Source organism: Nothobranchius furzeri, chromosome 19 (assembly GCF_043380555.1).
Source record: "Nothobranchius furzeri strain GRZ-AD chromosome 19, NfurGRZ-RIMD1, whole genome shotgun sequence".
Taxonomy (NCBI): Eukaryota; Metazoa; Chordata; class Actinopteri; order Cyprinodontiformes; family Nothobranchiidae; genus Nothobranchius; species Nothobranchius furzeri.
The window spans coordinates 998,470-1,012,268 of NC_091759.1; the positions used below are offsets into that span (position 1 = coordinate 998,470).

Here is a 13,799-nt window from a genome sequence, read left to right on the forward strand (position 1 = left end):
GTCGTGTTGTTTTTAGATTTTTCTGCTCCACTTGAATCGACTCTCGTCCTTGTTCTCCTCCAGCTACCGCGTCACGTAAACAAAGGCCGTATGGAACATGTGCAGGCGTTGTTGGTGTTTAAAGGTCAGAGCCAAATGTATTCATGAGTTGCAGGAAAACTGCAGCTACTCCTGATTTCTTTTCCATCCTCCCATGCACACCCTGTTTCCCACGTCCCCTCCTCCTCCCTGCCTCAGCAGCAGCCAGTGGTATGCTCCAATCGTCTCTGTCCCTCCTCATCCTCAGCAGCAGCCCCATCTCGACCCATCCGTGCATGCACGTGCATGCTTTGTGGACGTCGCTGCTTCTCGCTCGACTGTGTGTGTGTGTGTGTGTGAGTTGATCTGTAGGAGAATGAGCGCGTGAACGTCCACGGAGCATCCCTGTGGGAGCATGTGTGCTGACTGAGAGGCAGTGCGAGGATGCACGGTGCGCAGGATCTGTCGTGATCGGTGGAGTTAGTGGCGTGCTGTACTTGCGCTGTCTGCCTTCTGCTCCGTCCCTCTTGGTTAGATAGTGAGGACAAGCAGTGTCCTGCTGGGATGTCCACCTCTCCTGGTGCTAGAGACGGGAGCCAGAGGAACTCTTGTAAGTCACTCTTTGAATATTTGATGCATTAGGGTTTTATTTTGATCTCACCTTCTTGTTTAATATCAAAACAGAAGATCTTTTTCAGATAAAAACACTTCCGGCAGCAGGAATGTGAAATCTGACGTGTGGAGCTGCAGAGAGTTTAGAGTGTTGCACTTTAGGGTGATCATATGTGAAGAAGTGTAAAGAAAGTGGGATATTTGTGTGCAAACTGATATGAGTAGCTCATAGAGTGCTGAGTATATTGTGTAATAGAGGTGGGTGTGTGTGGGTGTGTGTGTGTGTGTGTTCCCTGGAGCGCCTCCAGCTGTACATCTATTGGGAAGGTGCTTCAAATGGATTGACAAGCGGGCCATCTGCATCCTTTGACTCAAAAGAAAGGACCAGATGAGACACGGGCGTCGTTCGGTGCTGCCGAACTGAGCAGCATTCCCCCCCCATTCATTTTGAGCACAAAACGGCCCCGCTGTTGCATCTGCATGTTGATCAGGCTGACGTTTTGTGTTTGTAGTTTTAGCACTGGATGGATTTGAGTGAAAAGTTCAGGAAGTAACCGCAGGATGTGCGCCTACGGCTGTACCACTCACGGAGTCGAGCTCACTCAAGGTGGCGGCTGCGGCTAATCGAGATGAGCTAACACAAAACTGGGTTCAACTGAATTTACAGATGTGGAGCTGAAATTTCACATGGTGGCAGCGAAGAGGCGTTCACAGGAGCGTGTTAACAGCTTAAAGCAGCAGTCCGCGGTTTTAGAAGTCCATAAAAGTGAAAGTCTGTCCCTCTTCTGTAATCTCATGCAGGCAAAACATCAATTTATTTATTTCTATTTGGTAAGAACCCCATGCAGTTCTTCTACACCACCGCTCGGCATTAGCCAATAGCGTTCAGCACCCACATACAGCTCAAGGTCACTTAGAGCATGCAAACGCATTTGCTAACAAAACTAGATTCAGCTTTGTTTTTAGCTGTTTAGAAGACATTCATGAAGCAGCTAGAATCGTCTTCACAGCTACAAAAATACCAATTCCATGACTTCCTGCCCCGACTCAAAGACGGACGTGAGTAAAGGAAATCCCACCATCTAAATCTGTCAAAGCACATAAAAGGTCGTACCCTGGACCTGATTTTCATCAGAGAAAGATCCGTGTTCAACTTGGCTGCCAAACAGATGCAGAGTTGTTGACATTTCGTGGGTGTGTGTATCAGAGGGCCATACTCCCGGAGCACCCCCCACAGGGCCCCCCGAGGGACGCAGTCAAACGCCTTCTCCAAATCCACAAAACACGTGTAGACTGGTTGGGCAAATTCCCACGCACCCTCCAGGATCTCCCTAAGGGTATAGAGCTGGTCCAGTGTTCCACGACCAGGACGAAAACCACATTGCTCCTCCAGAATCTGAGGCTCAACAATCTGACGGACCTTCCTCTCCAGAACCCTGAATAGACCTTACCAGGAAGGCTCAGGAGTCTGATCCCCCTGTAGTTGGAACACACCCTTTTTAAATAAGGGGACCACCACCCCGGTCTGCCAGTCCAGTGGGACTGCCCTCGATGTCTACGCGATATTGCAGAGTCGCGTCAACCAACACAGCCCCACAACATCCAGAGCCTTAAGGAACTCTGGGTGGATCTAATCCACCCGCGGAGCCTTGCCACAGAGGAGCTTTTTAACCACCCCAGTGACCTCAGCACCAGAGATTTGAGAGGCCAACCCAAAGTCCCCAGACTCTGCTTCCTCACTGGAAGACGTGTCGGTGGGATTGAGGAGGTCTTCGAAGTATTCTGCCCACCGATCCACAACGTCCTGAGTAGAGGTCAGCAGCACACCGTCCTCACTATAGATAGTGTTGGTAGAGCATTGCTTTCCCCCGAGGCGCCGGATTGTGGACCAGAATCTCCTCAAAGCTGTACGGAAATCTTGCTCCATGGTCTCACCAAACTCCTCCCATGCCCGGGTTTTTGCCTTGGCGGCCACCCGAGCTGCATTCCGCTTGGACTGCCGGTACCCGTCAGGTGCCTCTGGAGTCCCACAGGCCAAAAAGACCTGATAGGACTCTTTCTTCAGCTTGACAGCATCCCTAACCGCCGGTGTCCACCAGCGGGTTCAGGGGTTGCCACCACGACAGGCACCGACGATCCTGCGACCACAGCTCCGGTCGGCCACCTCAACAATGGAGGCACGGAACAGGGTCCATTCAGACTCTATGTCCCCCGCCTCCTCCGGAACATTTTGGAAGTTCTGTCGGAGGTGGGAATTGAAGCTCCTTCTGACAGGAGACTCTGCCAGACGTTCACAGCAGACCCTTGCGATACGTTTGGGCTTGCCTGGTCTGACCGGCATCCTCCCCCACCATCTGAGCCAACTCACCACCAGGTAGTGGTCAGTTGACAGCGCCACCCCTCTCTTCACCCGAGTGTCCAAGACATGCGGCCGCAGATCAGATGAAACTACAACAAAGTCGATCATCGAGCTGCGGCCTAAGGTATCCTGGTGCCAAGAGAGCATATGGACACCTTTATGTCTGAACATGGTGTTCATTATGGACAATCCATGACTGGCACAGAAGTCCAATAACAAAACACCACTCGGATTCAGATCAGGGGGGCCGTTCCTCCCAACCACATCTCTCCAGGTCTCGTTGTCGTTGCCCACGTGAGCGTTAAAGTCCCCCAGCAGAACGAGGGAGTCACCGGAAGGAGCACTTTCCAGCACCCCCTCCAAGGTCTCCAAAAAGGGTGGGTAGTCTGAACTGTAGTTTGGTGCATAAGCACAGACCACAGTCAGAACCCGTCCCCCCACACGTAGGCGGAGGGAGGCTACCCTCTCATTCACCGGGGTAAACCCCAACGTACAGGCACCAAGATGGGGGCAACTAGTATGCCCACCCCTGCTCGGCGCCTCTCAGTGGGAGCAACTCCAGAGTGGTAGAAAGTCCAACCCCTCTCGAGGAAACTGGTTCCAGAGCCAGAGCCATGCGTTGAGGTGAGTCTGACTATATCTAGTCGGAACCTCTCAACCTCACACACCAACTCAGGCTCCTTCCCCACCAGAGAGGTGACATTCCATGTACCAAGAGCCAGCTTCTGTAGCCGAGGATCAGACCGCCAAGGTCCCCGCCCTCGACTACCACCCGTCACACACTGCACTCGACCCCTTTGGCCCCTCCCACGAGTGGTGAGCCCATGGGAAGGGGGACCCACGTTTCCTCTTCGGGCTGTGCCCGGCCGGGCTCCATGGGTGAAAGCCCGGCCACCAGGTGCTCGCCAACGTGCCCCACCTCCTGGCCTGGCTCCAGAGGGGGGCCCCGGTGACCCACGTCCGGGCGAGGGAACACTGTTTCCATTTATATAATTCACCATAAGAGGTCTTCAGGCTGCTCTTTGTCTGAAGAGAAGTGCTACATATAAAAAATAATTTCTTATGGTGCGATACTTTTTTCTAAATGGTAAATGGCCTGTATTTGGTATAGCGCCTTCTAGAGTCCTGGCACCCCCCAAGGCACTATACAAAACAATCAGTCATTCACCCATTCACACCCTGGTGGTGATGAGCTACATTCTAGCCAGAGCTGCCCTGGGGCGACCTGAAAGAGGTGAGGCAAGCATCACCGGTCCCTCCAGCCACCACCAGCTGGCAAGGTGGGTTAAGTATCTAGCCCACGGACACAACGACAGTGACAGACTGAGTGGGACTCGAACCTGCAACCTTCCGATTACAGGGCTAGCACTTAAGTCCAGTGTGTGTGCACTTTTGCAAAACGAACTTGGTTTTAACCATAAGTGGGTGATTATTGAGTTGATGTGACTCATTTAAAAACAGTCGAACGCTGAGTGGGTGCCTTCTCGCTCTCTCTCTCTCTCTCACACACACACACACACGCACACACGCACGCACACACACACACACACACACGCACGCACGCACACACACACACACACACACACACACACACACACACACTGCTGTTTCTGAAGCAAAAGATCACAGCTGGGAAAAGCGGTCTCCTTTTATTGCTTCCTTTATTATTCTACCCGTCTTTCATCTAGCCTTCATTCCCCTCTCATCTTCTGGGTGTTGTTTACAACTCTGCAAACAGTACAGCTCACCCAGGATCTGTCCGTCTCTCTGTCTGCCTGTCTGTCTGTCTGCTTACTCCTGGTTACTTCGCATCCTACTTGACAGATCTGTTTCCTGCCACACCACATCCATCACATCACCTTCAAACCGTGGAGTTACATAACAAAATTCAGCATCTGAGGAGGAAACGAGTCTCCGCTGAAGAGCGGCCCTTTGTACTTCATCATGTCCCGCGCCTGATGAAAGACTAAAGGAATATTAAAGTAGCAAATAGAAATGGCTAAATAAAATGTTTCCTTTGGTAATTTAATTATTTTATAAATGTTTAATGCAGCTGATTTTTAGGATGCGAGATGAATATTTTTCTAGAATGGACTTTAGTTATTTCTGCTGCAGATCTGTTCTACTCCGTCCTCGATGAGGAGCAGCAGCAGGCACCTGCCACTGAGATGGATGTGCTGTGTCATCACTTTTGGCAAACCTTGGCTTGCATCACCCCCTCGCTCCCTCCTCCATCCAGTCCTCTCCTCTTCCCCGTCACAACCTCTCCCTGTCACCAAGTTCTCCTTTTTGCTCCATTTTGCTCTTCGAGTCGGCGTCTTTAATCTCCTCTCTCCTTCATCCCACTGCACCTCGCACTTCGCATGAAAGTTTAATTGCATGTAAATCAAAGCTCTGCAGAAATAATTAGTCTTTTGTGTTGCTTTAATAAGAAGGGTCTGGACTATTGAAGGACGACAGAGTAACTGGCTCTTGACAGTTGAAGCCACAGGGTAAGCTCAGCTTATAAACCTATCGGGGGGGTTTAACTTTAATAAAGTAAAAAATTTTATTTTAAAATTGCAGACATGCTTCATTTTAAATGCTCGTTGAAAACATAAAAACATAAAAGTATTGATGAACCAGAAACGTAATTTATTTGCTTTAACTGAAACATAAATGATGAATTTTCTCATGCAGGTTGAGAGCATTTCTCTGTGTTTTTTTTATTAAGTTTTCATTCCATGCGCAAATAATGCCTCTTCCATCTGACCTCCATGATGCAAAATTCCTCTTTTTGTCTCACAAGCTGGAATTCATCCAGAATTTTACCTTCTGTGGCAACAAAGCCAACAAACCAGAAGCTTTGTCTGCTTGCTGAATTTATAAAAGTTTGCATCTTTTTACGTCAAAGAAATTTGTGGTGGGGCAGTGAGTTTGGCACTCGATGCTTTTGGTCTGGAAGAGAAGTTAATCCATCAGTGTGTAAATTTAAAGATCAAGTTCACTTACTTTTTTCAACACATTTGCAGTGGTTTATAAAAGCTCTCGTGCTTTTGTTTACTCCTGTAGCACAGAAAGAAAAGAAAAAGGGAAAAGGACCAAATGCCCCGCGCTTCTAGGAACCCTCTGCCCTCACCCATCCACGTTTCCACTACTGACCCTTTGCGTGACGCCGCCCATGGGACCTCCCCTTTCGCCATGATGACAGAAAACTGTTTACATGCACTGAAACTCATGTGAAGCTAATCAAGACGAGCCAGTTTGTAGATCGCTTCTATTTAGTCGATTTCATGGTAAAATGGTCAGTAGGCTGCACTAACAGACAAAGGCGTAAACTCAAAATGTCTTTTTGAATAACTTTGATGGAGACAGAAGAAGGGAATGAGCCAAAGCGGTGAATGAAACGGACTAACCGCCCTTAAAGAGACTATGTGTCGTTTTTACCATAAATCTCTGGAAATATCCATCAAAATGTTGTTAAATTAATTAAATGAAGCCCAGTTGTTGAAAAATATTGGTGGCTCTGAAACATTTAACCATAAAAATCAGGTCTAAAACACTTGGGAGCGGGTCTAAGTTTCTGGGCGTTGCCATGTTAGATGCCATGTTTATTTCTACGGGTGCCCATGAGGACAAAATGCATTTACTGATATGTAACAAATGGTTACAAAACTTTCGCCATTCTTAAATGTTGTTTTACACATTTACCTCCATTTGTTGCCAGTGATGAAAGGGAGTTTGATGTGCTTGTTGTTTTGCTGAAGTTTGCATTCCCCAGGGCTTTTTGACCCTAATGGGCATCTAGGGATGGGTACCTTTGACATTTGAATCGATCTGGTACTAATTACCGGTACCTACGAATCAATACCGGTACTTAACGGTACCAATTTTCGATACTTTTGAGTGTTTATTATTTTAATTCTCTTTTATAATTAAATATATATTTTTCTCAATATATAACCATATTTGATAAATATCACGATAAATAACATACAACTGTTTGTATTTTAACATCGTCCTTGTAGTTTTATAAGTTGATAATTAAACTGAAGCAAACATCTTTACTGTGAACTAAATTTACTGTGTATCTTCATTCCTTTTACCGTCCTTTTTCAATTGATTTTTCCTACTGGGAAGTTAGAATTTCCGAGGAGAAAGCGAACGCACCATTAGATGATAACAATGGTGGCATAGGAAGCTAACATATCAAGCTAACGTTATCTTAAACAGTTTATTTAACTGCTGGAGCAGATTAAAACGATGACGCCTCACACTTAGATTGTTGTCACTGGTTTCATCTTCACCCAATCACCCGTCTAATTTAGTAAAGTGAAGCCAAACTTTAGAGCGCGTTCATGTTCATCTAGTCAGAATTTCGGAGTTCCGAGGAGAAAGCGAACGCACCATTAGTGAAACTGAAGCTAACAAATCAAGCTAACGTTATCTTAAACATTTTATTTACCTACCGGAGCAGATTAAGATGAGGATGTCTCACTTAGATCGTTGTCGCTGGTTTCATCATCACCCAGTTACCCATCACATTTAGTGAAGTGGACCCAAGCTTTAGCGTGCGTTCTTTCTACCGGAGCTGCTCTGTTTACAACTTGCTCGCAGCGACCGACGACATAACGCTCTTGCGCATGCGCAGCTGTCTAGGCAAGTTCTCGTTATGAAGGACGGGTACCGAAACGAAGCACCGTTTCAAATGAAGTGAATCGGTGCTCGGTCGGTACTGTGGAATTCTGTCGGTACCTTAAAAAGTACCGAATTCGGTACCCATCCCTATGGGCATCCATTGGTAAGGTCTTACTCCAGCACAAAAATACAGCTTGCTTGCAACGATTTAGGTATCTACTGTTCCCATCACCAGGAAAAACACACACTGTCACTTTAAAGTATTTTAAGATTTGCAGCAAGCACGTTTTACCAGATCAGATAAACGTTTGTGTATTTCATGATTTCATGAGGAAGATGGGGGCGGACTGTGATGGACCTGAAAAGAGAAATGTGATGTTTATACATATGCCTGGCTAAAAAAATGCCACTTGGCGTTAACTAAGCAAATAGGTTAGGGTTAGGGCGACTATCCTTCAGCTGACCGCTTATTTAACCCAACTAGTGCAATGAGTTGTTTCTTACAACCATGTGGAAAGACACATGTGGTGGTCATGGAAAAGATGTTAGTCTGAGAAGAGTCAGATCATCGGCATCAAGCAGAGAAACATCTAAGGAGATGCAGAAACGACTACAATTTGGTTAAGAACCGTCCAAGGCCTCAGTGAAGACTGGAAGGATAGTGGGAACCCATTGTTGACCATTACATCCCAGAAATTCCACAGGAATTTCTGGGATGTAATGTGTGAAAACTCTGCAGTGACTGATGGAAATCTGAAACAAGACCCTTTGCTCCAGTAGATAAATACTCTAGTTATTTTCTGACTACAAATAACCTCCTGCTGCTCATCGCACTGAGAATTACTCGCGCCAGCCGTGTGGCATGGCAAGAGGACAAATGCTTTACCTGATCCACACTGAGGATAATGACTGTATATAAAGGAGTGAGATGTAATTTTACAGGCAGGGTCGCGGCACTCGTTTGGTTTTAAAGGTTAGTTCAGCCGTGAGTGAGACCGACCTGAATTCAGACGGCCTCGCTGAATGTGATGTTTAACAGGAACTCGAGAAAGTGAAACAAAAATCACACAAGTCGTTTTTTCTCTTAGAACGTATATTTGAACAAGGACTGCTTCGTGTTTTCACACACACACTCGTCCCGTCACCGCCAGCTTCCTAAACCCATTTTCTCATCAAAACTATTGTTTCTGTCTAGTATTCTGGTCACAGATGGTTTAGAAATGACCGTTCCTGTGTGATGTACCCCAGCAGGTGGGGTATCACATTCCTTCTCTCCTCTCCTCCCACTCCTCTGGGAAATGGAGAGAAGGAAAATTGAGAGCAGTGTGTGGTGAGACAGTCGGAGACGCTCTAATTAGGTCCAGAGTTGGACCCGTCGTATTTTTAGGTATATAGTTTGTTCTTTATTTGTCAGAAGGCAAATAAAGTCTTCGTATTCAGGTGTTCTACCTATGCATCACAGTTCTGCAGGGACTTTAACAAACTCCATACACACACTTTCCAGCTCCAAACCACAAAACCTAGAAAGGTTTGAGAAATTATCTTTGAAAATCTGCCCAAGATTGGGGCTGCAATAAATTAAAATGGATTCAGTTTATTTGAATAGTGCCAAATTAGTCGTCTCAAGTCCCTTCACAAAGTGAACATCCCAATTGTTGACCGACTCAGTGGCCTAGTGGTAGAGTGTCCGTCCTGAGATCGGGAGATCAGGGGTTCGACTCCTGGTTGGGTCATACCAAAGACTTTGAAAAAATGGTACCCAATGCCTCCCTGCTTGACACTCAGCATTAAGGGGTTGGATTGGGGGGTTAAACCACCAAATAGTTCCCGAGCGCGGCTTGTCTGCAGCTCACCGCTCCCCCAGGGGATGGGTCAAATGCGGAGAATAAATTTCACCACACACCTGTGTGTGTGTGTGTGTGACGACTAAATGGGACTTTTGTTCCTACTTATCCATCAGTCCGTCCAAGACCGCACTTTAGGGCCAAGTGCATCCCTGTAAAGCAACAGAGCGAGGATGGGTCCGGTGTATCCTTACAGGTCCTCCCTATCCCAGGATTATTTCACGGAATGGGAGATTATTGTTCCTGTAACAATGGTGGACGAAGCTAGCTTAGCGAACTAGACTAGAAGTTTGGATTAGGAACACTCCACTGGAACCTCTGCAGCCCCTAGCAGCATTCTGGCTGGCCAATCACAGCTCTCTAGAGGGGTTTCAAACACATAGAGAGCTGTGATTAGTCCATACTGGTGGGCGAGTCACAGCGCTTTATCTGCTTTGTGAACCAATCACAGAGCATTATCTGCTTTTTAGACCAATCAGAGCCCTCAATTCGTCTGGTGGGCGGGATGATGCAACAGAGTGGAACAAGATGGCGACAGCTCGTTTGAAACGGCTTTTACAAGTTTGGACTATTTGGATTTGGGCTTCATTAGAATCAGGAGCAGGAAGATGTATTTAAGGTCTTTATTTAAAAAAAATGGACGGATTTTTGCCTTTTTCAACAGCGGACCGCCTCGTTTACGGACATCCGTTGCTGTGAGTACGTCACGTTGTACATCGTCAAGTAGCATGCGGAGATCATTTGAAACGGCAAACATAGAACCCACCCCACGACCGAGAGCTGTTGTCGGTACAAGATCTGCTTGGGTGCAAGATCGGCTCGGTGTCCTTCGACTGCCAATGACGTCAAAGTATGGCAAACCCACTCGGACAAGATACACTACACATCTATACTGTTGGAAAGAATTTAGCAGTTTCGTTACTAAAATAATGTTTCTTAAGACGTAAGTTTGTGTTTATAACGGTATTTGTAAAATAAAACACCATATTGTATTCATAACGTTGAACTCCTCTTTGAGCACATCCCTTGAAGGATCATAGGTATTAACAACACCTGTGAAACTGTATTTGCAGGAAAGAAGTGTGTCCCGTTTATTGAAGTATTTTGTGATTAGAGTTTTTGACGTCTTGTCCATGCGTAGTTCAGTTACGCTCATAGCTGCTAGCCAAAACTCTGGAGTTAAAAGTTTTCTGGCTTTACTAAAATACCTGTCTGTACTTATTTGATTGATGGTAGTTTTACTTTCTATTAAGACTCCAAATGTAATCATTTGGCACGTTTCTTATTCATAATTTGTAAGAATGTAATCGGTGATATTAGCATTAGCATTCCTATGGGTTTTTCCACATATATTAGCATTGCGCTAACCACTCGCTGCCAAATTGCAGCCTTTGCGATTAGAAAATCTCCTTTTGTCACATCGCAATTTAATTGCACTTGCAGTTAATCGTTCAGCCCTAATATACATGCAGCTCTATGCTAAAAGTATATTTTCAAAGAGGTAATGATGGATTTCTTTGTAAAAGTTGTCCATCTTTCCAACAGAAAAATTTGCCTGGACCAACGTAACGTGATAACAACGTAACGTGATTACGTTATTCTGTAGGGTTCATGTTCAGCCAATCAACTACTTCGACGTCATCGGCAGTCGAAGGACCCCGAGCCGATTTTGCACCCGAGCAGATCTTGGACCGACACCATCAATAGTGTTGCCAGGCTAGGACGAAGAGGGATAGCAATGCTGTTTTAAATGCAGTCTACATTAAAACTGGTCGGTACAAAGTTAAAAAGTTTCAAATGGTTGTTAGACTTGTTAGAGTTGTTTTAAAATTATCCATCCATTCTCTTCTGCTTATCCGGAGTCGGGTCACGGGGACAGCAGCCTAAGCAGGGTGGCCTAGACTTCCTTCTCCCAGCTCCTCTGGGGTAATCCCAAGGCGTTCCATGGCCAACTGAGAAACATAGTCCCTCCAGCGAGTCCTGGGGCTGATTTGTCTTCTCCCGGCTGGATGTGCCCGGAAAACCTCACCAGGGAGGCGTCCAGGAGGATGTAGGGTGAGAAGCTTGTTTATCTGGGAGGGGCTTGGAGTAGACTTGCTGCTGCTCCACATTTAGAGGAGCCAGTTGAGGTGGCTCCGGCATCTGGTTAGGATGCCTCCTGGACGCCTCCCTGGTCAGGTTTTCCGGGCATGTCCAACCGGAAGGAGACCTAAAGGAAGACCCAGGACACGCTGGAGGGACTATGTCTCACCTGGCTACTGCCACTGTGACCCAACCCCCGATAAGAGGAGGAAAATGGGTGGAAGTGAATGGCCACTTTAAAGGTCAACTTTACTCATTTTTAATACACTTGCAGTGGCCTCAAGTAGGAATGAATGCTGTGTAAGTCTTTAAAGTTAAAGTCCCATTAGTTGTCACACAACTAGTTGTCAAAATTGGTTCTCTGCATTTGACCCATCCCCTGGGGGGGCGGTGAGCTGCAGACACGGCCGTGCTCGGGAACCATTTGGTGGTTTAACCCCCCAATCCAACCCCTTAATGCTGAGTGTCAAGCAGGGAGGCGTTGGGTCCCATTTTTTCAAAGTCTTTGGTATGACCCGACCAGGAATCGAACCCTGATCTCCCAGCCTCAGGGCGGGCACTATACCACTAGGCCACTGAGCTGGAAAAAAAGCTCCGGTGCTCCTGCTTGAGGACGTAGAGGTCAGCTGGAGGAGAAAGTGGCAGAAAATTACATTCTTTAAAATTTGCTTCCAGAATTTATCGCCACCAACAAAAATTTCTACGTCACCGTGCCAACATCCAACCAAGCATGTATCATGATGTCATCAGCCCATCTGGCTACCTGAGCACATCTCAAACTTTTAGCAGATTGCCAGTTTGTTGCAGAATAAAATTGTACTTTTTGCTATTTTGTTTCAAAAAATTGAATTTATTTGATATTTTCTCCTCTCTTCTGGTAGATCCAGTCTCTCCGGTCCGTTTTCATGATTCTGTCGGCAGCTAAAAGGAAAATTCAGGCTCAGCAGCATGAAATCCGTTTCTCCTTCTTTGTCAGACATTGACAGATTCTTTATTTGCCGTGTGAATAAACAGGTGCATCTTGTAAAATAAGACTCAGATGTGTCTGTGTGGAGGTGGGAGGACTCCGTGTTGTGTGCAGGCTAACCGTGATGCAGGAACAGCAGATGGATCTTCAGGACAGTGCAGTCGCTGGGGCACAAATCAGGTGCTTCTCATCAGGTGTGATGTGATGTGATTTTCCTATCTTCTAGACAGAAAACAGAACAGTCGGCTTTATTTTACTCAAAACGTGGAGCTCAAGTTAACATAAAGGATTTACATCAACATACCAAACATACACCATCGACCGTATAACATAATAATTATTCCACTCGGCTGACTCTTAACCCACGTCTCATTATTCTCACTGCTGTGGCTTTAGGTGAGTCTGAGAAATCAGGAAGCCTAATGAGGTCAAAGGTTTACACGATTCTTTTTGTTTATTCTGTGTAAGGAAATAAAACCATGAGATGGAAAAGGAAAAATATTGGATTAGAAGAGTCGTGGTTAGGAAATGTAGAGAAATCCTCCGGAGATATTTCATTCACTTCATCTTAGACCTGTTATTATTATTATTATTAATTCACGATGGGTCAAGATGGGTGAGTCCATGAATGTAAAGGTTGGTTTATGCTTGACGCGTCCGTGAGGTCCGCTCGGCTCCGCGCGGAAAAGTTGCGTCATTTTGCATCATTTTAACAACCACGCTCCTCCACCGCGTCTCCGCACAGCCCAAGATTTCCGCAACGCGCACCTCGGAAAATTTCTAACCATGCGGACGGACGGACGCGGAAAAACATGGCGGACCGGCAAGAACTAGTATGGCAGAGGTTCGTAAATACAGACATTTGTATGATTCAGCTCTCAGAGATCACCGTGATCAACATGTTGTTAATAATTCTTGGAGAGAAATAGCTCGCACTGTCGGAAAAGATGAGGACGCTGTTAAAAATGCTGAAATGCCATGTTGTAAACAACAGTAATTTCTACTTCTACTATGGTGTAGTGTTGGATGCTTGCCGTGTAGAGCTCCATGCTGCCCCATTCAGTTTGGGAGAATATTGGCTCACCGCAGAGACGAGCCGCACAAACCATAAACGCTGCGAGTTGTGAAGCACGTTCCATCCGCGAGCCGCATCACCGCGCGGAAAGTGAATGCGTCAAGCATAAACCAAGCTTTAGGTGACAGTGTGACATACATCTGTCAGGATTTCTAATCCTAGAGTTTCACCGCCTGTTTTCTATCAGAAGCTAATGCAGGGGATAGGTGTAGGAGACTATTTATT

General features: G+C 46.3%; 1 protein-coding gene across 1 annotated transcript in view; it reads left to right on the forward strand.

The window, feature by feature from the left end:
• Positions 1-418: 418 nt before the first annotated feature.
• Positions 419-13,799, forward strand: part of dtnbp1b (dystrobrevin binding protein 1b) — a 33,224-nt gene continuing 19,843 nt past the window's right edge. The window contains exon 1 of the mRNA XM_070547391.1: positions 419-628. Coding sequence (XP_070403492.1) covers positions 583-628 — 46 coding nt within the window. The 5' untranslated portion in view covers positions 419-582. The remainder of the gene's footprint in view (positions 629-13,799) is intronic.